This window comes from Triticum dicoccoides, chromosome 4A (genome assembly GCF_002162155.2).
Source record: "Triticum dicoccoides isolate Atlit2015 ecotype Zavitan chromosome 4A, WEW_v2.0, whole genome shotgun sequence".
In the NCBI taxonomy this organism is placed as follows: Eukaryota; Viridiplantae; Streptophyta; class Magnoliopsida; order Poales; family Poaceae; genus Triticum; species Triticum dicoccoides.
In genome coordinates this window covers 81,848,868-81,870,341 of record NC_041386.1, presented here as the reverse complement: position 1 = coordinate 81,870,341, position 21,474 = coordinate 81,848,868, and the positions used below count along the sequence as shown (strand labels likewise).

The 21,474-nt window shown below is 45.5% G+C and overlaps 1 protein-coding gene across 1 annotated transcript; it reads left to right on the top strand.

The window, feature by feature from the left end:
• The first annotated feature begins 8,633 nt into the window (after nt 1-8,633).
• Nucleotides 8,634-10,846, top strand: LOC119288712 (LOB domain-containing protein 30-like). Its single transcript, XM_037568272.1, has 2 exons — nt 8,634-9,170; nt 9,993-10,846. Exons 1-2 carry the CDS (start codon nt 8,796-8,798, stop codon nt 10,416-10,418), a joined length of 801 nt encoding a protein of 266 aa, XP_037424169.1. The 5' UTR covers nt 8,634-8,795; the 3' UTR covers nt 10,419-10,846.
• The last annotated feature ends 10,628 nt before the right edge of the window (nt 10,847-21,474 follow it).

Sequence of the window (21,474 nt, the reverse complement as noted above, 5' to 3'; positions counted from 1 at the left end):
AAGTAGCAGGCGTCAGCCATATCGGCTTCCAACGAGCGTTGTGGCCTGCAAAGAAACTAAAGTAAAGATGAATTAAGAGAGTAGAGTAATGGCGTTGTGCATCTCGAGTGAGAAACACTTACGTGATTACTGCGGGCCGGGATTGAGGCTTCCGACATGCAGGTGAAGGAATGTTGGCCTTACCACGCACGATCTGGGCGGGGCCGATACAGACGAGCATGGTGGAGTGTTGTGGCGCCTTGTCTACGAGCACATTTTGGCACATCTCCTGCCCGGTGTCCTCGGGTAGGTCTTGCTCGACCGCGCTGGAGGCTGATATGCCCATGCCAGGGCACACTATCGCATCTCATAGTTGCTCGGTCCAGCATCCTCTGCCTCGCTGCTCAATGTGTTGCCACCTTCATGGTGTCATCGTCATCGAGGTTGTCATCGACGTGTCATCGAGGTCGACTGGGATGACGGAACCTCGGCCATGCTTGGTGGTATTGGTGATGTCCTTGACATGGAGCCAGGCCAACCCCTTGGGTTGAGGATCCTTCGGTTGAGGGATTAGAAAGTTAAGGTCGGCCGTCCATGCCCTCCAATGATGCAATTACGAGCAAGTTATCAAAAAACATGAAGACATGACTAATTATCGAAGAATAAAGGACATGTGCCTACCCTTTTCTTTGGCACAATGGAGGAGAATGTTTCATCACATACTCGTTGGGGAAGTTAGCGGCCTTGCCCTTGAACATCAAGAAGAGCATCTCCCTCAAGGGTTTACCCTCGTAGTAACGACCTCGAATGGCCCGAGTAGCATCGTGCATGCCATTGTACTCATATATCGGATGTACCTAATCCTTGAGTGGTTGGATATCATTGCTAAGAGCCACAAGTATGATGTCCACCAGTGTTGGCCCCTCCTTAGACAGCTTGGTGACCTTCTCGGTCAGCCTAGTGACCACAACGGACTCTAGCAGTGCGCTGCTCCTCGACTTCCATGAGTGCTTGGTCCAGGAAATAGGCGTGAAGTGGCCGGGTGACGATGTCGGCCCAAGGAGGATCTTTGAGTCCAACATCTGGGATGCAGAGCTGCTCCTGCTGATACGTCTCCAAGGTATCTACTTTTTGAAAACTTTTGCTCTTATTTTGAACTCTAATTTACATGATTTGAATGAAACTAACCCGGACTAACGTTGTTTTCAGCAGAACTATCTTGGTGTTTTTTTGTGTAGAACTAAAAGTTCTCGGAATTGGACGAAACTTTACAGAGATTTTTTCTAGATAAATAAAAAATGCTGGTGCAAAAAACTGTCGGAGGGGGCGACCAATAGGCCACAAGCCTGGGGGCGCCTACCCCCAGGGTGCACCCTGTGAGCTTGTGGGCCCCACAAGCCTCCATCTAACCTAATTCCAAGCCTGTATATTCCGTCTTCCCAAGGAAAAAATAAGAGAGAAATTTTTGTCGTGTTTTACGATACAGAGCCGCCACCACCACCTCTTGTTCTTTGTCAGGAGGCCTGATCTGGAGTCCGTTCAGGGCTCTGGAAAGGGGAATTCATCGTCGTTGTCATCACCAACCCTTCTCCATCAACAATCTCATGATGCTCAACACCAAGAGTGAGTAATTCCATTGTAGGCATACTAGAGGTAGATGGAGATGGATGAGATTTCTTATGTAATTGAGTCAATTTGTTAGGCTTGATCCGTAGCATCCACTATGTTCTGAGATTGATGTTGTTATGACTTTACTATGCTTAATGCTTGTCACTGGGCCCGAGTGCCATGATTTTAGATCTGAACACTTACGCTTTTCATGATTATATATTTGAGATGTTGATCTTACCTGCAAGTTATATGCATCTATTATTGTTCGAAACTGTAGACCCAAGTCCGTGAATCACTCACGGGTACTCTACGAGCCGACCCGACTTTAGTCACCGCATTGTATCATGTATAATAGTATAGTATATATATACCCGTGATCACCTCCTGAAGTGATCACGGCCCGATAGTATAGCAAGGCAGACAGACAAGTATGTAGGGCCACTGATGGAATATTAGTATCATATACTAAGCATTTAGGATTGTAGGTAAAGGAATCAACAGTAGTAGCAAGGACAGGTTATGAAGCAATATAGGATCAACCGATGAACCAGTAATAGTAGCTCTACTCTAATGCAAGCAGTAGAAGGAAAGAGTAGGCGATATCAGAATGATAAAGGGGGTTTGCTTGCTTGGAAGCTCTGCGGAGAAGGATGGGTCGTCAACACCGTAGTCATACTGGGTAGCAGAGGCGTTAGTCTCGGTGTCTAACAGAGAGAAGAGGGGGAAGAAACAATAAATACAATGCAAACAGATGCATCACGATGCATGACATGGCAATATGCAGCGCTAGGGGTGACCTAACACAGTACTATGCGATACAGGTGAAGGAGGAAAACATCCGGGAAGGTTTTCCTGATGTTAGGGAGTTTTCAGACAAATTAAACAGAGGGGACGGACCCATGTTCCCTATGCTAGGGGGCATGTGACCGATGAACGGAGGGCATATTTAGAATCGTCATATTTTCCTGAGCAACTTTCATATATAAATTATTTTCATCCGAGTTACAGATTATTTTACATTAATTTTCAAAGTTTTAATCATTTTTTGAAATTATTTTAATTCTAAAATAAATGATTAAAAATGCTACGTGCACCTAGGTCCCCATTTGGGTCCAGGGAGTCCGAGTTGACTAGTCAAACTTTGACTAGTCAACAGGGGTGGGCCCTCCTGTCATAGACCCATTAGCTAAGTAATCAGTTAATTAGGTAATTAACTAAGTTTTTTATTTATTATTATTATTATTATTATTATTCATTTTTATTTTTATTTTTTGTAAATACAGAGGCATGGCTCCCTGAGGTCAGTGGCACAGGGCCATGGGCTGGGCGTTCTCGTGCACGAGCGTCGCAGAGGCCGCGGGCGCGGCCGCAGCAGCAAGCACCGGCGAGGGAGCGCCGAGGAAGCAACAGGGCTCGGCCAGGCAGGCGTGGACTAGAGCGGCGCGGCGTGGGCGAGACATTGCCGGCGAGCGGCGGCAGCGGCGCGGTAGCAGGGGGATGAGCAGTAGCAGTCGTAGCTCGCAGACGAGGCTGCGCATGAGAAGAGTAGGAGCAGCGGGGCGAGCACACTGGTGTGGCTGGGCGCTAGCCGGAGGCCAGACCAGGCAGTGGGCGACTCGGGCGTGGCGCGCGGGTGCATGTGTGCGCGAGGCAGAGGGCGAGGACAACGCGGGGTGAGGGGGCGCGTAGGGTGCGGGCTGGGCCAGGTGGGCTGGCCTGGCTAGGGGGGAAGTTGGGCCAAGGCCTAGGGGGTGGGGGAGGCCTTTCCCTTTTTTATTTTGTTTTTCATTTTTTATTTATTTTCTTTTTATTTGTTTTCTATTTTATTTTAATTTTTTAATTATATAATTAGCATGTAAATTACTGTTACTAAAAAATACCACTGGCACAATAATTTTGGTAACCAAATAAAATAATTTAATATTTAATAAATTAAAGCGGCATTTAATTAATTGTTTTAGTTCCTATTTTAATTATTTTAGGACACTTAAACACTTTATAGAAATGTGGTTTCTTCACCAATATTATCTAGGGATTATTTGCCACATTTAGAACATTTCAGTTTTGACATTTGAAAACTTTAATTGTTTGGCTTTATTTTAAATTTGAATTTGAACTGGATTTGAATCAAAGTGAGATTAGCAACAGTAATAGTGGTGACATGGCATCATTAGCACATGATTACTATAGCTTGATTATCGGGGTGTTACAACTCATCTGGCCCTTGATGCAGAAAAGGCGCTAGAAGAGGTCGAAGTGGGGGCGGTCCCAAGAAAGCACTCGTAGAACATGATGAAGTTCACAATGTGGAGAATGATAATGGGGTTGAGGTGGTGAAGCTAGATGCCAGGAAAGAAGAGGAGCCCCCACGCGAAAGGGTTCAGGGGGAAACCGAGGCCTCGCCCAAAGAAGTCAAGGTGGAGGACGTGTGCGCCATCCAGCGGCATCGCAAATCCCTATGTCGAAAGGGGAATGCGATACTGGAGGTCGGATGGGAACGCCCCCTCCGCCTTCAGCTTTTGGACGTCCCGCTCCGCAACTACGAAGCAGGCCCACCGGCTGGTGACCTTGGTGGTGGCGGTGGCGGTGGAGCCTTCTGCCTTCCGCCTCTTCTACGCTTTCCTAGTCGCCTGAATGCTGCCGACCCTGGTCGACGACCACAAATGACTCGTCTGCCTTCTCACCGAGGAAGGAATGGCGGGCCCAAAGATGATGAACGTCGCTATGGCGGCGGAGCGAGGATGCAAGGAAGCACAAGTGCAGGGAAGCAGGGCCGCGAGGAAGAGGGTGAAGGTGAAATGACGCCCAGTCGCCCCACCGCTCTTTTGACCCTCCACGAGCATGCCGGGAACCGTGGGGCCCCTACGTGCCACGTATCCCATGACCCGTGGGCGGTTCCCACTCACATCCTGCAGGCGCGGGAATCAAGGCCAAGTTACCTCATCAAGACGTATGTTAGCCTGTTCTCCATCCCCTTGTTGACGCAACAATTCAAATAAAAACAAATCATGCCCCCCACCTGTCAAGCCAAAGTTAGGGTGGGGGGCCTTACGGCTGCGACCGCGTTGAATAGGCGGCATGTCCAAGAAGCAGTCATCGGACCTCCTTCAAGCCTTCAAGACAACAACAACGTAGCTGGGCTCCAAGAAGATCACGCGATGAAGGAGCCCACCCGAGGTCTCGCCATCCTCAATGCGACCACCGCCGAGCTCGAGGGCTACTGACGGGGTACTGTACCGGGGGTGGCTAACGCCAAGGAGCCGGCCCACAACGTGATGCTAGCCCTCAGAAGCTAGGCGGCCTTCTTGGCACCCAATACTAGAGGATGGCAACGCCCCTAGATCGCATCCAGCATGTAAACCCTAGGCCTCTCCTGTCTATATAAAGGGAGGTCTAGGGTTCCTCTCCATCATCTATCCTTAGATAGGAGAACTCTTGGTAGCAACATCATACATCATTGTAACCCCTCGCACGAGGTATCCCTCCATTATGAATAACCAAAACCAGCAGGACGTAGGGTATTACTCTCCAAGGCCCGAACCTGGAGAAACCCCTCGTATGACCTCTGATCCATGACTTTTAGCTGCGCTTGGACCCCTACCAAGGGATCTGATGAAAATCTGCTCCGTTACTATCGTCGACCCCGCATGGGCTCCATGGAAGTGGAGGCGCCCCCTTCCCCTCCCACTGAAGCATCAGCCGGGGGTTCCACTCTGATGAGCGGCGAGGAAGCGATCCCTCCTTTGCGCTGAAGCATATACCTCCGGAGCTCCTAGCAGTCTGGTGATCGGGCTGCCGGACATGAGGAAGACAGACGGATCCGCGGACGACCATTTAGATTAGGTAGTAGTTATACCTCCAGAGCCGAACTAGCACCACGTAGTTGATGCAAATGTAATAAAATCCTTCATGTTTATATGAAAATCCGATATTTATATGAAATCCGTCAAGTTTATATGAAATCTGGCCATGTTTGCACGAATTTCGGCCGGTTGGTTCAAGTTGTTGTCAAAATGTATGCGGCTACAGTTAGATGGCGTTCTCCCATATCCGTGTCCGCAGACTGTTCCCCTCTGTCCGTGGACGTATGCGGGAGTAAATTTGCGGGTCGCCGTTGAAGATGCCCTAAAGCGGTTGCCCAAGTACCTGCACTACTAGCCTAAAGTACTCATTGTAGTGCGCACAAGATATGAGGACGGTGCGTCGACCCGTTAGTTGGGCAGCTGAGGTTGTTGCCAGCCCACCCGAGTTCAAGTCCCTTCTCGGACGCGCGGTGCTCGTGAAATTTCTCCTATAAAAAAATGCCAACAAGAATTAGCCCTTGGGTTGGTCTCTTTTTTTTGTACGCACAAGATATAGTTTGGATAAGTGTACTAATTCCCATTCAGGCCGGCTGGCTGCGGTCATCGATCGCATAGTTGAGGTCGGCGGCACGCAAGGTTACAGAGCAAGCTTCCCGTTTTCCTGGAGGTTGCATCGAGCAGTTTCCCCATGATATACGACTTAAAGATAAGTAACTGCTAACCTTTTTGTGAGCGAAAATTAATGTTGATCGCTCGGACACATTATATTTGCACAAGTCCAGGCAGCTAAGCGCGGCAATAGTCAAAATACGCGAGACTTCTAGAGTAATGTCGGTAGTACAACTTTACCGCAATTCACTCTTCAGTTATACTGTAATGTTCACATGTAAAAACAGCTCAGGACTGTCCGCAAAAATAAAATAAAAAAGAGAGTAAAAACAGCTCAGGCCCATGTACTAATGCATTAGCTTGTGTGGTTATCCAATCATGTAATTTAATCATGGTTGGAGTGTGCTCGATTTTCGCCCGGTTTTCCGTTAATTAATTAAATAATTTTTTCTATTTAATTAATTGATGAGGCAAATTTTTTGCCTTTATTTTTTAAAAATGATCAGAGTGTGCCGTAATTCTTTTTTGAGATAGCTCATCACTCCATATACATGCAACCATATACTACTCTCCCTTCTTAAAAAGATATAGGAGCGTTTATATCACTAAAATAGTGATCTAAATGTTCCTATATTTCTTTATGAAGGGAGTATATTATATATCTTGTGCTAGCTTTCGACACGAGACGTCTGTGAATATCCTAGTGCACGCATATGGAGGTGGATCGACGCGTTTTCTTTCCTTCGTCCACACTCGCATGCATATATGCAGTTTTCTTTAGCAGAATATATGCAGATTAATTGATATCCTTATATATAGCCAGCCATCACGAGTTTCTTCCATCTTTGGCTTGGCACTGGTCAATAGTTTTTGGTCGGTTAAAACCGATGATATAGTTGGCAGTACTTAACGTCTGCTGCTAGAGAGATATAGGTCGGCGTTGCGCGTGACGCTGCGGCGATTCTCGCGATCGTTTCATGCATGCGCTGGGTCTGGGTTGGTTATGGAAACTGCGAGGGAGAGAACCGGGAAACGCCCGCGCAGCGCCGGCCGCGGCGGGCGCGTGACGCGGGGCCGCCACCGGAATGGCGCTTGTCCGTTTTTGGTTAAACATCTTGTAACGGACGATTAATCCATGCCTTCCAAAGAAACAAAACGGATGATGATGATGCATGATGGTAATAAAAGCCCCAAAAGCGCGTGGTATTAATTAGCTAGGATAGGGAGGACGGTTGTTTTTGTACGTACAGTTATGCGTACGTACGTACGTATGCACTTGCATACTTGTGGTGCACTGATCGAGGACACGTACACGGCACATCGATCGTAACTTGAGTAATGTATATCTTAAACTCAAAAAAGGAAAAAAGAAATGATTACTAATATATAGCTGGACTTTTACGTTAATCTAACCGTGCATCGGTTTCAAAGTTCATGCAATCATCACTGACTGGCCATGCTCGATCAGGCTGTAAATAATCCATCCCGGTGCAGAGTAAGTGGGTTATCCAAAAACCGATTGATCCGTCGCTGTTCTTCGTAAAGGGAAAGAAGAAAAACTAATCCAAATCCAAATGCATATGCGCTGCTTTCCCGATCGAGCCGAGCCTCGGTCGAACGATCAGATCACTGGTCACGCTACATATAGGCAGACGTAGCCAGATGTAGACATGGGTAATGCTGAATGCATGCACAGTGCGCGGTGCGTCGTGCCGCCTCCGATATCGATCGTGCATGAAGTGAAAAGTCTTTGACCGCAACGTCAAGCCGGGCGCGGCTACGATCGAGCCGATGGATGGCAAGTGAAGTGCAGTCAGTAGCCATAGCTGACTAGCCCGATGGATCACCTACCCATAAACAAAAGGGGCAGCGCGCAATACGTAGCGTATGGAGGGGAAGAATGTCATGTTAGGCTCACGTGGGGAGACTATGCACTGATGCATCCATCTCGAACTAGCGCCCACTGTAGCGGTGGTGGAATGTGCTTGAGAGAGACCCCTCAGGAGAGGAGCCGATCGTGCAGTGGATGTTCGAGACAATTAATTCGGGAGAGACTTTTTCCATCTGTACGAACCAACATGGGAGTGTATGCGAGTGAGTGCATGTGTGTGTGTTTGTGTGACGGATAGATGCACCGTTGGGTGCAAATTGGGCGAGGGGGGGACTGTGGTGCGGTTCCCTCTTTGGCTCGATCGCCCCTCCCTCGCATACATATGCAGCATGTTTGCTTCACGCAATCCTCTAGCCCTTAAGAGAGCGAAAGAGCAGAAAGAGAAGTGTGTAGAGAGGGAAAGAGTGGTACCAGCTGCTGCTCGATCGCTAGGCTTCCATGCCGTGGCTTTAAAGTCTCATCAATACCCCAAAAACAAAAACTACACATACACATACGCATATATGTTAGTCCAGCAGTGGGACGAGTAGGGAAAGTGTGCGTATATATATATGAGATATGCATGCATGAGAGAGAAACCGAAAAAAAAAGAAATCGGGGTGGAACTGTAACCCCCCATGACCTTCCACCAATAGGACAAACACCAAAAGGAGGCAGGGATTTCCATATATTACGCGTTTGCCCCTCCCCCTCCGCGTCTACTATATTGGCAGCCTGCCTCCCTCCCCATTCGACCCTCCTCTCCTCTCGCCCTCCCTCCCTCTCTCCAGACTTACCAACACCGGCGAGCGAGGGCACTTGTTTTATCCTATAACTAGCAAGTGCCTAGAGGGAGCAGCAGATATAAGGGGAGAGGGCCGATTAAAAGCTCTCTTCTTGCGGCCGATCGATCTAGCACGGCAATGAGCTCGGGCGGCGGCAGCAGCACGCTTGGCGGCTGCGGCGGGCCGAGCGGGAGCGGCAGCGGCAGCGGAGGGGGAGGAGGGGGAGGGGGCCTTGGCGGCGGCGGCGGCGGGCCGTGCGGCGCGTGCAAGTTCCTCCGGCGCAAGTGCGTGAGCGAGTGCATCTTCGCGCCCTACTTCGACTCGGAGCAAGGCGCGGCGCACTTCGCGGCGGTGCACAAGGTGTTCGGCGCCAGCAACGTCTCCAAGCTGCTCCTCCAGATCCCCGCGCACAAGCGCCTCGACGCCGTCGTCACCATCTGCTACGAGGCGCAGGCCCGCCTCCGCGACCCCGTCTACGGCTGCGTCGCCCACATCTTCGCGCTCCAGCAGCAGGTATACATCCATCCATCCATCCATCATATACCCATCGATCGATCGAGTTAAATCTCCGTGTTGATCGATCATCGATCCTGCATGCCTCTTTGGATCACGGGAGGGAAAACCCCAGTAGGCGCCATGCACAGCACAGCACAGCACAGCTAGCGCCGCCTCGAGTCGCCAGCTTGCTGGCTGCATGCCATGCGTATGGATCTGGGTCTTTTCCGGGGAGGGTAGTACTCCGGCGGCGCGAGCATGCCGCGTTTCTTCTTTCTGGAGAAGAAAGGTAAGTCTACTTTGGGAGGAAATTAACACGGCGAAGCCAAGCAACGGCAGTGCGAAAAGGGGCACGCCAAGCGCTAAACCGGGAGACTGCTTCCCCAGCTGGACTTCGCGATGAATGATATGCGCGCGCGCACGACGTCTCATCCGTCGCGTCCGCGGCGCCGTCCGATCCCGCCCACCCGCAGATCGTACGCACGCCCGTCACGCCACGTCCACGCCCACGCGCGCATATATGTTAGTACCCCGTCCGTCTCGGTCTCTGGGGTTTGAACAGGCCAAGGAGCTAGTAGTAGTCCTTGGTTCTCGATCTGAACCCCATGAAAAGAAAGCCCTAGCACCGATCTCTAGTTCTGGAAGTTCTAACCGCGCGCCCCCTTCTCTTTTGTTTCTAGTGCAAATCTTTTGATCTTCCTTGCAAATCATTTCGTTGCATGCATGCATGTATGCATGTGGTTCTACTTCTATCTGTTCATGTGTATGAGTATCGTTGTGTGACTGGTTTGAAGCTTGTACTAATGCATGAATGTATGTGTGTGTCATGTCATTCCCTAGGTGGTGAATCTCCAGGCCGAGCTGACCTACCTGCAGACCCACCTGGCCACCCTGGAGCTGCCGTCACCGCCGCTGCCGGCCGCGCCGCAAATGCCGATGGCGATGCCGGCCCAGTTCTCCATCTCGGACCTGCCGTCCACGACCAACATTCCCACCACCATCGACCTGTCCGCGCTCTTCGAACCGCCGGCGCAACCGCAGTGGGCGCTCCAGCAGCATCACCAGCACCAGCTCCGCCAGCAGCCGTCATACGGCGCCATGGCGCACAGGGGCGGCTCCAGCAGCATGGCGGAGGGATCGGCGGGCAGCGGCAGCGGCAGCGGCAGCGGCGACCTGCAGACGCTGGCGCGGGAGCTCCTGGACCGCCACGGCCGGTCCGGCGTGAAGCCCGAGCTGCAGCCACCGCCGCCGCCGCATCCAAGATGATCTCAATCCTCCCTCCAATCCAAGCCGCGCGCGTGGTCCATGGCCGGAGAGCGATCAAGGCGCAACCGTGCAAAGAGATCGAGGTGACATGGCGGCAGAAGCAGAAGAGTTGGCGCGCGGCAACAAGGAGAGGGATTATTGGGATCGGTGAGGGAGGGATGATGGAGAGCAGCGTGGTTCAATCGAGTAGGTAGAAGAGAAGCAGCATGCAGCATTGGCCGGTTTTCGCGTATCCACCTTGTTGTTAACCAGGGGTGCAAGGGCGCCCCACTTGCCCCATATTCTACATTTGATTTGGCTTTTCCTCCAACAGAGGACGATCGATCGGGTCCGTAGTCAGTAGAGGGTGGTAGTTTGACATGGGTAGCAGTGTTACTTTGGGCCACCGGCCGGACGTTCCATTAATTGCAAGATTTTTAAGAAGCTTCTATTCCTGGCTACCATACACATCCCTCTCGCTGTTGATCACGCTGGCCGGCGATGCTTAATTCTGGCTACTCCAGCAGCTGTTTCCACGCATTTATGGCCTTCGCTAAATTGGTTTTGCAGCTTCCGATCGGCTCGACTGTGATGCCTTCATTTTATTTTATTTTACTTGTTCTTGCATTTGTTTATTTGTTCTTGTTGCGGCGGCCAGCGGCGGTGCTGTGACGCAACAGTGCTCTGAAGTCACCTCCGGCGTGGAGTTATGAACAGCTCATCAGCTCTCTGGATAGGGGACATGTGGCTACATGATCGGGCCCGCGCTTGAGTAGATGAGAGGGAAAAGGAATATGGTTTTGGTCAGTCTGTTTGTCAGGGATGGATCGATCCAGCCTGCTTTGACTATGACCATTGTTATGTGTTGTCCGCCGCTGTTGCTTCTAGGCATACGTATGCCATGCCCCCCGTATCGTGGTGTCGGTTGGGAAGTGAAATTTGAGCAAATCAATTTGAACATGGATCATGATTCTTAACTTGTACTAGCGCGCTGATAATCTAGATAATTTTTATACTACTCCCTCCATTCCTAAATATAAGTCTTTTTTAGAGGTTTTAATGCGGACTACATACAGATGTATATACACGTATTTTAGAGTGTAGATTCATTCATTTTATTCCATATGTAGTCCGTAGTGAAATCTCTAGAAAAAGTTATATTTAGGAACAGAGGGAGTAGTATACATACGTTGTTTTAGATTTTCGACACAGACAAAACTTTGCCTATTAGCATCCATGTCAAACAACAAAGATGCGCCATGATATGCACGTAATTAGTTTTCCCTGCACCATTCGCATGAACAAGCCTACACAGTCGATGCAAAAGTACGGAATTTTCTCAAGTACCTGGTTTCATATAATTTTTTTCTGAAGTCAAACCATGGAGGACAAAGCGTATCTTGTGGTGAAGATCGCAGGTAAACACCTCGCACGAAAGGCTCAAACACCGAAATACGAGCTCGAACCTGGAGCTGTCTCCCATGAGCTTCGGGCCCATTTATTATTAGGCTTTTGTTAGAATAATTGGGCTTTTGGCCCACTTATTATTTTCAACAATTGCTGAAAATCTGAGAGGCCCATATGGCCCGTTCATACATGACAGGTGAGTGTGAAAATGTAGGCCATTCCCTATTTGGCGCTGCAGGCGCCTGTTACAGGCCATTTCTACCTCCAACAAAGACGCCATAACCACCCAGCCACCTTCTTTGGACATGACTAATCACAATATTTCGTTTAATTATTTACTGTTTTTTTGAACGGTTTTGTTCGGTTTTTCTATTTCTATTTTTTTACTTCTTATTCTTTTTTTCTTACTCTTTTGATAAGTGTGTGAACTTTTTCAATTTCGCAATTTCTTTTTAAAAATCAACGAACTATTTTTAAATCGTGATTTTCTTTTTCAAAATTGTGAACTTTTCATAAAATAGGAATTTGTTAACTCTTTTCAAACTTGTGAACTTTTGTCCACAGTCAATGAACGTTTTTCAAATTCGTGTACTTTTTTTTTAAATGCATGAACTTTTTTCAAAATTGATGAACTTTTTCCAAAATCAATGAACTATTTCTCAAATCCGTGAACTAATTCAAAATTTTATGAACTTTTGTAGAATCAATGAACCTTTTCAAAATTTCAAAAAAAGTACCAGTCTTTCAAACTTTTTTATTGCAAATCTATAATGTTTTAAAAAATATGATTTCTTTTTTCAGGTGGTTTATATGTGTATATTAATGTTGTACTGAAAGAAGTATTAAATAGGTTTGTTCGCGTATTGTAGACAACTAATAGATCTTGGCGTAGTGGTTGTTTTGTAGAGATCTTGGCCAACGAGCAATTGCCATGCGAGTTAGAATCCCAGCTCTTTCTTGTTTTTCTTTTTGCATCTGGTTTTTGGAGGATGTTGCAGGGCCGGCCCGCTAACGTCGTGTGCGAGCGCCAGGAGACCTAATTGGCGTTGAAAGCGCGGAGAGTGCTCCTCTTCGGCGCCGCTTAGGCAAGTTGCGCTCGAAGGCAAGCGGGAATGGGCCGGCCCAGCGTCGCTCGCTAAATTTTTTTTGGGAAAAAGTGCTAGCTAGAATATTGCGACTTGTGGGAATTGAACCCGCATGCCACCACTGAATTAGTTGACTGAATAACCAATGCGACTCGATGGCTTGGTTGTTATTAATGAGAAAAAACAAGCTATCTGACCCATGTTTCAGTCAGAGTATAATTTTTATGAAAAAAAAATATGAAAAAGATTTCACGAATTTGAAAAAAGTTCATCACTTTTGAAAAAGAGTGCAAGGATTTAAAAACAGTTCATCGATTTTGATTAAAGAAAGTTCACAAATTTGAAAATAGTTCGCCAAATTAAAAAAAGTTCATAAATTTAGATCAAAAAGTTCAAGGATTTTAAAAAAGTTCATCAATTTTGATGAAAACAGTTAAGAAATTTGAAAAGAGTTCACCTAATTTCAACAAAATTTCATCAATTTCAATCAAAAAGTTCAAGGATTTAAAAATAATTCATCAATTTTGATGAAAAAAGTTCACAAATTTGAAAAGAGTTCACCGATTTTTTGAAAAAAAATCAGCAATTTCGATAAGAAGTTCACTAATTTGAAGAAGGTTCGTGGATTTTCAAAAAAAGTTCACGAATTCGAAAACATCATCAATTTTGAATAAAAAGTTCACTAGATTTGTTTTTTGAAAAAAACATGCATTTAAGAAAAATAAAATATAAAGGAACAAGAAATAAGAATAAATAGAAAATAAACGAGGAGGTGGAAAGGTCGGGAGTTCGAGTCTCACTTGTGCTCGGTTTTGCAGTTTGAAACAAAAAAAAAGAAGGATCAATGGGACGGCCCATCACGCAGGGAGGGGTGTGCGCCCGTTTGGGGAAACGCCTAATTCGGGCGCTTAAGGCGCCGAATAGGGTTTGGCAAGCGCCGAGTAGGAGCTCCCGAAAATGTAAATTCCCACCTCAATTGAAAAGGGTGTATTGGGCCGAGTGCAGAGATTCGATACACAGACTCATCTGCACCCGGTCAAAAAATAATTCACAAAAAATTCAAAAAAAATTGCATGGTAGATAATTTATTGCGTGAAGCCGGCTCCAATTTTCAGATCATTTGGACATCTGAGTTGCTCTCAGCTAAAAAGACAGATCGGGTCAGAACAGTACATGAACAGTAAACTTTTTTACACACCCCAAATTTATCTTTTTTGCTGAGAGCTGCTCAGATGTCCAAATGATCCGAAAGTTGGAGCGGACCTCATGCATCAAATTATCTACCATGCAAAAAATATGGTGTGCGTTTTGTGTTCCACGCCACTAATAACTATTTGTGAATTTAAAAAAGATTTTGTATTTTGCATTTATTCCATTTAGCCAAATACATACGCTACCCTTCACATACTAGTATTATAAGAGATAGATCACGTTGTGTTGACAACAGATTTTGGCATGATCGAAAACATAATTAAGAAGGCCTTAAATATAAAAGTGCTCAAAGTGAGAAAATTCCGTATCGTCAAAAGCAGAAACATTGATGTTTGAGCCATCGCCATCCGATCTCATCTCGAAAGCCGAAGTTGTGTTCGAAATACCGAGATTTTGTATTCAGAATACTATTCGGCTGATTACGCCCCCAAGACTGACTCGTATGGAAAAGTGATCTACACGGATTGTCTTCGTCTCGTCGAAACGATCGATTTTGATATAAAAACCATCCAAATCCAAGTTCGTATGCAAAAGTTAGAGTAATCGGAGTGCAGCCCTGTCATGAAGCGAGATGTGGCGCGCCCTACCAGACGCATGTCTGATGGGTAGCGCGAGGGAACAGATGTTTTGCGTGACTGTTTTAGCCCAAAAGATGGCGTTGAATCGAAAAATATTCAACATGAAAGTTGTTTGTCTCGTCGAAATGGTCAAGATTGCTTTTGGACTCGTTTCCATCCGAGGTCATTTACCAACACAAAAAAGACCCGCAAGGTGCAGCCAGTTTAAACCGAACGGTTTTGGAAAGTTTGGATAAACCAATCCGAATTTGACTAGGGTTTTGGACGTGAATCCAAGCCTTTTCCTTGCACGGGAAGTCCAGCCGCCTCTTATATACCTAAGGGGTGATGACCGATTGAACAACACACAATCGATCAAATCATCTACCACATTTTATCTTTTATCTTTTCTCCTTAACCCAAGTTCTTCTTCTTCCTCGTTCTTCGTCTGTTCTTTTTGTTGCAGGGCGGCGAACCTCGAGGCCCTTGGGGCAATCAGATCGACCTAGGGCAGCCCATAGCCACCGCGCGCCCTGACGGGGTCCCTCCCGGGCGTGTGGGGTTTCGGGTCCTCAAAAGCACCCGCCGGATTGCCTGCGTACCGCGCTTCCGACCATATCTCCTTCGACATGAGCTGCAGTGCATCACCCCCGGCGTCGAGGGTACACGGTGACGTGTTCGTGTGTGAACACACTTTTTGGCGACTCTGCTGGGGAAGAAGCTTTGAACGGTCTCTGGCCCGTTCTTGCTACGAAGAGATCGTCATCTAGGGTTTGACATCTACGAAGGTAATAAGAATACCCAATTCACTTATGTAGATGCAAATAATGCATATGTTGTTGCTAGATCGTCTAATGAGCATAATGTATCGGTTAGCCCTAGTTTTATCAATCATGTATCTAATTATGTGCAACAGCCGATTCAGAATAATCTTCATGCTTCAACTTCATATAATTTCAGCAACATGCAACATATGTATCCCCACTCCCATGCATCGGCAACCCCACAAATCTATATGCCGATGAACAACATGATGAGTTCGGTTAATCAAGTTGAGACACCCCATGTAGGAACTTCCAATATGATGCAACAAAGTGTTTCAACTTTTTATTCATCGGCAAATAACTTGCAGTTTGTTAATCCAAACGTGCCGGTGGATAGGGGAATTGGCCATGCTACTACTAGTTATTCGGTCAATTACCTTCAAACATCATATCCTACACCTCATGCTACTGATTTTCTGGCACCATACGCAACTATTGATGTCCATAATTCGGCTCCGCAAATTCATGGTCATGGCCGAATAAGTGAAACTTCTACAGGAGCACAAATGCCTTCACCTACTACCGTGGCATATCATGTCCCCCCAACACAATTACAGAATTTTGGTGACATATCATTACCGAAAGAGTCTAAAAGTGTTGGGGGGCAATTCTATCCAGATTGGGTCGTTAAGAAAAATCTTACGTCTTTTTGAGATGAATGCAATGTTGTTCTACATGAATTAATAAAATATGGAAAGCCTATTAATTCTACTACAATCCAAGCTAGATTATGCCAAAAAGAGAAAGCATAGGGTGTGGATAGAATTGTCAAAAAATGTGGTGATTCGGATAACAAAGTTAATTCGGCTATTGAAAAGACCGAATCAAATATTACGTATGCTGAATCTGTTCTAGAAAAACAGGACGACAAGGTGTTGGGGAGCTATTCGAAAGAGGAACAACATCTCGTTCAAGTAACACAGCCATCATGCTCTCCCAACGTATTTGAAAAGGTATGTCTAGCAAGTGATTTACCTATCTTCCGATTTGGTCACAACTTTATTGTTGATACTTCTATAAGAAAAATTCTCATAAGTAATTTTGAAAGACCAATGAAAAAGGGAAATTTACTTGTTAGCAATAAAACTCTTATAGAGCATATCGGTCAACCTATTGTGCCATTTATAAAGATCAATAATGACCTATTATTGCAGCCAAAGTTTTCCCCATTGCTTTATCAAAATTTCATATCTAATTGGGTAGCTTTGCTTGTTTCATACTTGGCTTGCACTTGGTCTCAATTGAAACATGTGTATTCTAACTATTTTTGTTTCAGAAATTTAAAGTCAAGGTCAAATTCTTTTGAGAAATCTGATGCTAATATAATATTTTATCCAAATACATCGGAGATAGGGTGAAAAACACAATGCATAGCCGAATGACGATATTCCAAATTTGAACCATTCGTTTGCTTAACTCCAAACCCATTTGCACACCAAGATCGGCTAGAAAACAAGAAGTATACCTTCAATTCAAGCATGTGCGATCAAATATTTGATTTGTTGCTGAAAAATAATTACATTAGAGTTCTTGATCACCATGTGAAGCCATCAATCCAAGGATGAATGTATTGCAAGTTGCATGATTCGTCCAAGCATAATTTTGAGGATTGCAACATGTTTCGTCAAATAGTTAAATCGGCCATTGATAAAGGACGATTAAAATTTGTTGAAACACCAAGGGATGACCAGTCTATTCCGATTGGTCCTAGTGGAAAAAAGTTTTTGAATCGGATGCTTCAAGACGATTCCTTTAAAGATGAGAAGGTAAAAACTACAGGTGATGGGATCAAGCTTTCAAGTAAAGAAGTTGTTCAAGAGCACAATGAAAATATTCTTGAAGGCATGAGTCCTATCGAAGATACAATGAAGACGCCAAGGACTAGGGGGGCAACAAAGTAGTCCAAAGATCGATACAAGCAAAACAAAAGGAGATAAAGGCCGCAATAAGCAAAAGCACAAGAAATCCAAGGTCACTTTTGCACATTTATTAGATAAATATAAAAAAGTGAAGAGAATGGTGCTTATCGGTCAAGTAATGCAAAAGCATCAAGATCACCCCTAGGCGCAAATCCAAGGATCGGTATTGGCAAGAAGAGAATTTTAATGCAACGTGTTCATATCCTTATTTTGGGCCGCCAATGCCAATGTCGTGGATGCCTCCCTATGCTCATGTAGATCGATATTCATCATGGGACAGGTATGATACAATGGCACATTCTCCATCATATTTTAGACCATCTCACCATTGTTATGCAGCTCCAAGAAGATCAACGTTCAGTGAGCTGTCATATGTTCAAGACCGATTCAATAAGAAAGAATCGGTCCGGAGCTCAAGAAAGAAGGAAGAGGTGATCAAACAAGTATACCGAGTTAAAAAAGATGGTCGCAAGAGTGCCAATTCAGATTTGATCTTAAAGGATAAAGAGCCAACTAAAGTGTTAACATTGGCTACTAAAGGCAATGTGATGAAGCATCAATTGTCGAGAATCAAAGTGCCAAATCTGAAGAAAAGAAGTTGAAAGTGCACAAGGTAAATGTAGCGACCCGACCCGAATGGGTCAAGTCTCTGTGCTTAAGTGTCATCCCTGGATCGGTATGCTGACACACACAGTACTCGAGGATTTATAACAGAGGTAAATCACATGTAAAAATAACGTAAATACTATTACCTCAAATCCAAAACAGCGGAAGTAACAAGGTTGTGGATTCCCATCAACACCAACGGCAAAGTTGAGTGTAGAAGTCGTAACCCTAACGTATCACTTACTCGTCGTAAGATAATCCTGCAACATGAGACGTTACAGCCACAGAGGGTCAGTACATTGAATGTACTGGCAAATTCACACCATAGAGAATGATGAATAAAGACTATCACTACATGCATATTTGGCTGGTGGAAAAGCTCTATGGTTATAAGGTTTTTGCGTAAAGCCAATTTTTCCCTACTGCAAAGGAATAAATTTTATTTAACTATCATGGTGGTTGTTGAACATTGAGAATGGTTGACAACATTCTCAATCCCAATTAAGTAACATCATTAAACCCAACAATATTCATTTAAAGTAACGTGATGAGATCAATAGGATAATCCAAGAACTAGATACTCAAGATGTCCATAACCGGGGACACGGCTAATCATGATTAGTTTATACACTCTACAGAGGTTTGCGCACTTTTCCCCACAAGACTCGATCGCCTCCGTTGGATTTCTCGCACTACATGGTGTTTGAGAAACGGATGACCGAGACACAGTCTTTCAGAAGTGCTAGCACCTTACGATGGATAGACCGGTACACCTACTTTCCCCTACATCTGCTAGTCTACCCTGTAAGAGTTTGCACGACTTACTCAACTATGCCAGAGCCCATAATGGCTTGTGGCTGCACACGAAAGTTTCTAGTATGAATAATCTCATGATCCCTTTGAGCCTAGGTGGGGGTCCAAAATAAAAACAGGCAAGTCCTGAAATACCCAGGTGCCTCAATCCACCCAGATGTGTGTTAGGTTGCCACCTTAGATAAACCATTAATTAACATTCTCACATCTGTCATGGATATCACTCCCCCAATCCACGTCTACTAGCATAGCATGGCATAAAGCAAACGCAGAAGTAACTCCCAAAGGTTTGATAATAAACAGGTAATAGGTACTACCTCATCTACTTCCCATCCCACAGTTTAATTAGATCCTAATCATGCAATGTGTGAAGATTGATCTAATGCAAAAAAACTGGGTGGTAGAAAAGGTATGATCAAAGTGTGAACTTGCCTGCAATGTTGATGAAGATGATTCGCACTCAAAACTCTTGATAGTTCTACTCGTCACACTCCGGTCAATCTATCATAAGCAAGCAATAGTAACCACACATAAGCAATCGCTCAAAAGATCAGAAAGAACGAAGAAGACGATTCAGAAAACTTCAAAACCAAGCAAATAACTCTTGCAACATAAAACAATTTCTAACAGTACCAAAATTATGTGAATTTGGCCTTATTAGAATGTTTAGGTCAAGAGCTTTGATTTGCAAAAAGAATCAACTCAAACGGAGCTACGAAACTCAAGTTATGATCAAACGAAGTTTGAATTCAAATCTGATCTAATTCAAATTTTAAACTTTTCAAAAACATGTTTGAGTTGGATTACTGGATAGAGGAGATCATAATGAAGAAGTGGGCGTTGGTTTCGTTGGATTTGGATAAACGGGTAAAAAGATGTGGTCGTGTGAAAATTAGGGACTAAGCTGCAATTAAAATATTTACAAACGGGTCCCTGGCCACAAAAACAAATCTAATATATGAACGTTCGCTGCCGAGGCTTATATAGTGAAAACGTCCACTGCCAACGCTAAACGTATGAACGTTCGTTAACTAAACATACCTGTTTGAAAAAAAAACGAAACCTAGATCTAATCCGGACCATCGATCATAGATCAGACGGGGAGGAAAGAGGCAAGGCGTACCGCGGCGACGGTGGCTGCCAGCGGCGAGGGGGACGGCGGCGGCGGCTCGAACGTCGACGGGGCGGCGACTACGGTGGGTCTCCGGTGGCGGCGAGGGAGTCAGGGGGCTCGGCGCGGCGCGACGGTGAAGATGAAGGGGGCGGCGTCGGTCGGGAGTGGCGGGGCGGAGCCGGGCGTCGGCGACGAAGCTCGGTGGCGGCGGCAACTCCGGTGAGGGTGTGGCGGCGGCTGCGAGGTCGGCAGCTCGGCCTGATGAAGAAAACGGGGCCGGGGTCCCCAGTATATATAAGAGGAGGGGCGGCGGGGTGCTTGGGCGAGGGGTAGGGAGAGTCCGAGGCGAGGACGGCGTCGCCGGCGATGGCATACAGGAGCGGAACTCCTGTTGCCTTGCGGGAGGAGGAAGAAGATGCGGGGCCCGCCTGTCGGCGTCCGAGGGAGAGAGAGGGAGGGAACGGGCGACCGGGGCGGAGGCAGTTCGCTCGAGGAAGAGAGGCCATGGGCCAATTCGGCTTGCTGGGCCGTGGGGCGGAGAGAGAGAGAGAGAGAACAGGGCTGGGCTGGCGCTGGCGCTGGGCTGGGTCGGCCCAGTCGGGAGGAGGGGTTTTTTTAACATTATTTTCCAGACAAATAAAATAATAAAAGCAAAATAATTAAAAATATTATATAGGCATATAATATATCAAAATTTTCAGGAAAAGATTTTCTACGACATGAACATTATTCTAGCATTAAATAAAATACACACCAATTCTAATAATTCAAAGAGTGCTACTGGTCTATTAAAATCCAACAAAAATCATTTTAAAAATACCACAATGAATTCAAATTTATTTCTCTCCAATTTTCTGATGTAGGGAATCATGTTACCCTAATTTCCATTTATTTTATTTTTGGAGAAAAATAATTTGAATAAAACTCAAATAAATCCAAATTGAAAATAAAATTCAGAAAAACTTTGAATTTAATTCTTTGAAACTCCCAACTCATATTTCATATAATTTGAAGAAGTCATTTTATCTTCTCTCGTGAAAATCATTGAGTTGCATAAAGTTTTAGAATTGAAAATATTCTCAAATGAAATTCAAATATTTTCAACACCCCATGTCATTTAAATAAATGGAAGAAGTCATGTCATCTTTTCTCCAGGGTTTTGTGATGAAAGAATTTGAATTCTTGGGGATCAAAAGAAAAAGGTGAAAGTTTGGGAAAGTCCTTTTATTCCCTCTCATTTAACTTTCAAAAAGTTTCGAATTTCACTCACTTTCAGACAATCACTCAAACAATCAATCAAATCTATCTATTTGTTTATAACATTCCAAAATTTAGAATTTTGGGATGTTACAAACCTACCACCCTTAAAATGAATCTCGTCCTCGAGATTCAGAGAGGCTAGCAAGAAATAGGTTAGGGTTTGGGGGTCTCCTCAAAATCCATCGATCATCATAGGGGTCTGGGATGCTACCACCCTTAGAAGCATGGTTACGGTTCTATCAAAACTCATATATTCCATCCTTATTCTTGACAGTGTCGG

Excerpts from the sequence above, each read along its gene's own strand:
- LOC119288712 (XM_037568272.1), top strand. The coding sequence starts at position 8,796 with ATGAGCTCGGGCGGCGGCAGCAGCACGCTTGGCGGCTGCGGCGGGCCG. Across the intron at positions 9,171-9,992 it reads TCTTCGCGCTCCAGCAGCAG|GTGGTGAATCTCCAGGCCGA; the intron begins GTATACATCCAT and ends GTCATTCCCTAG.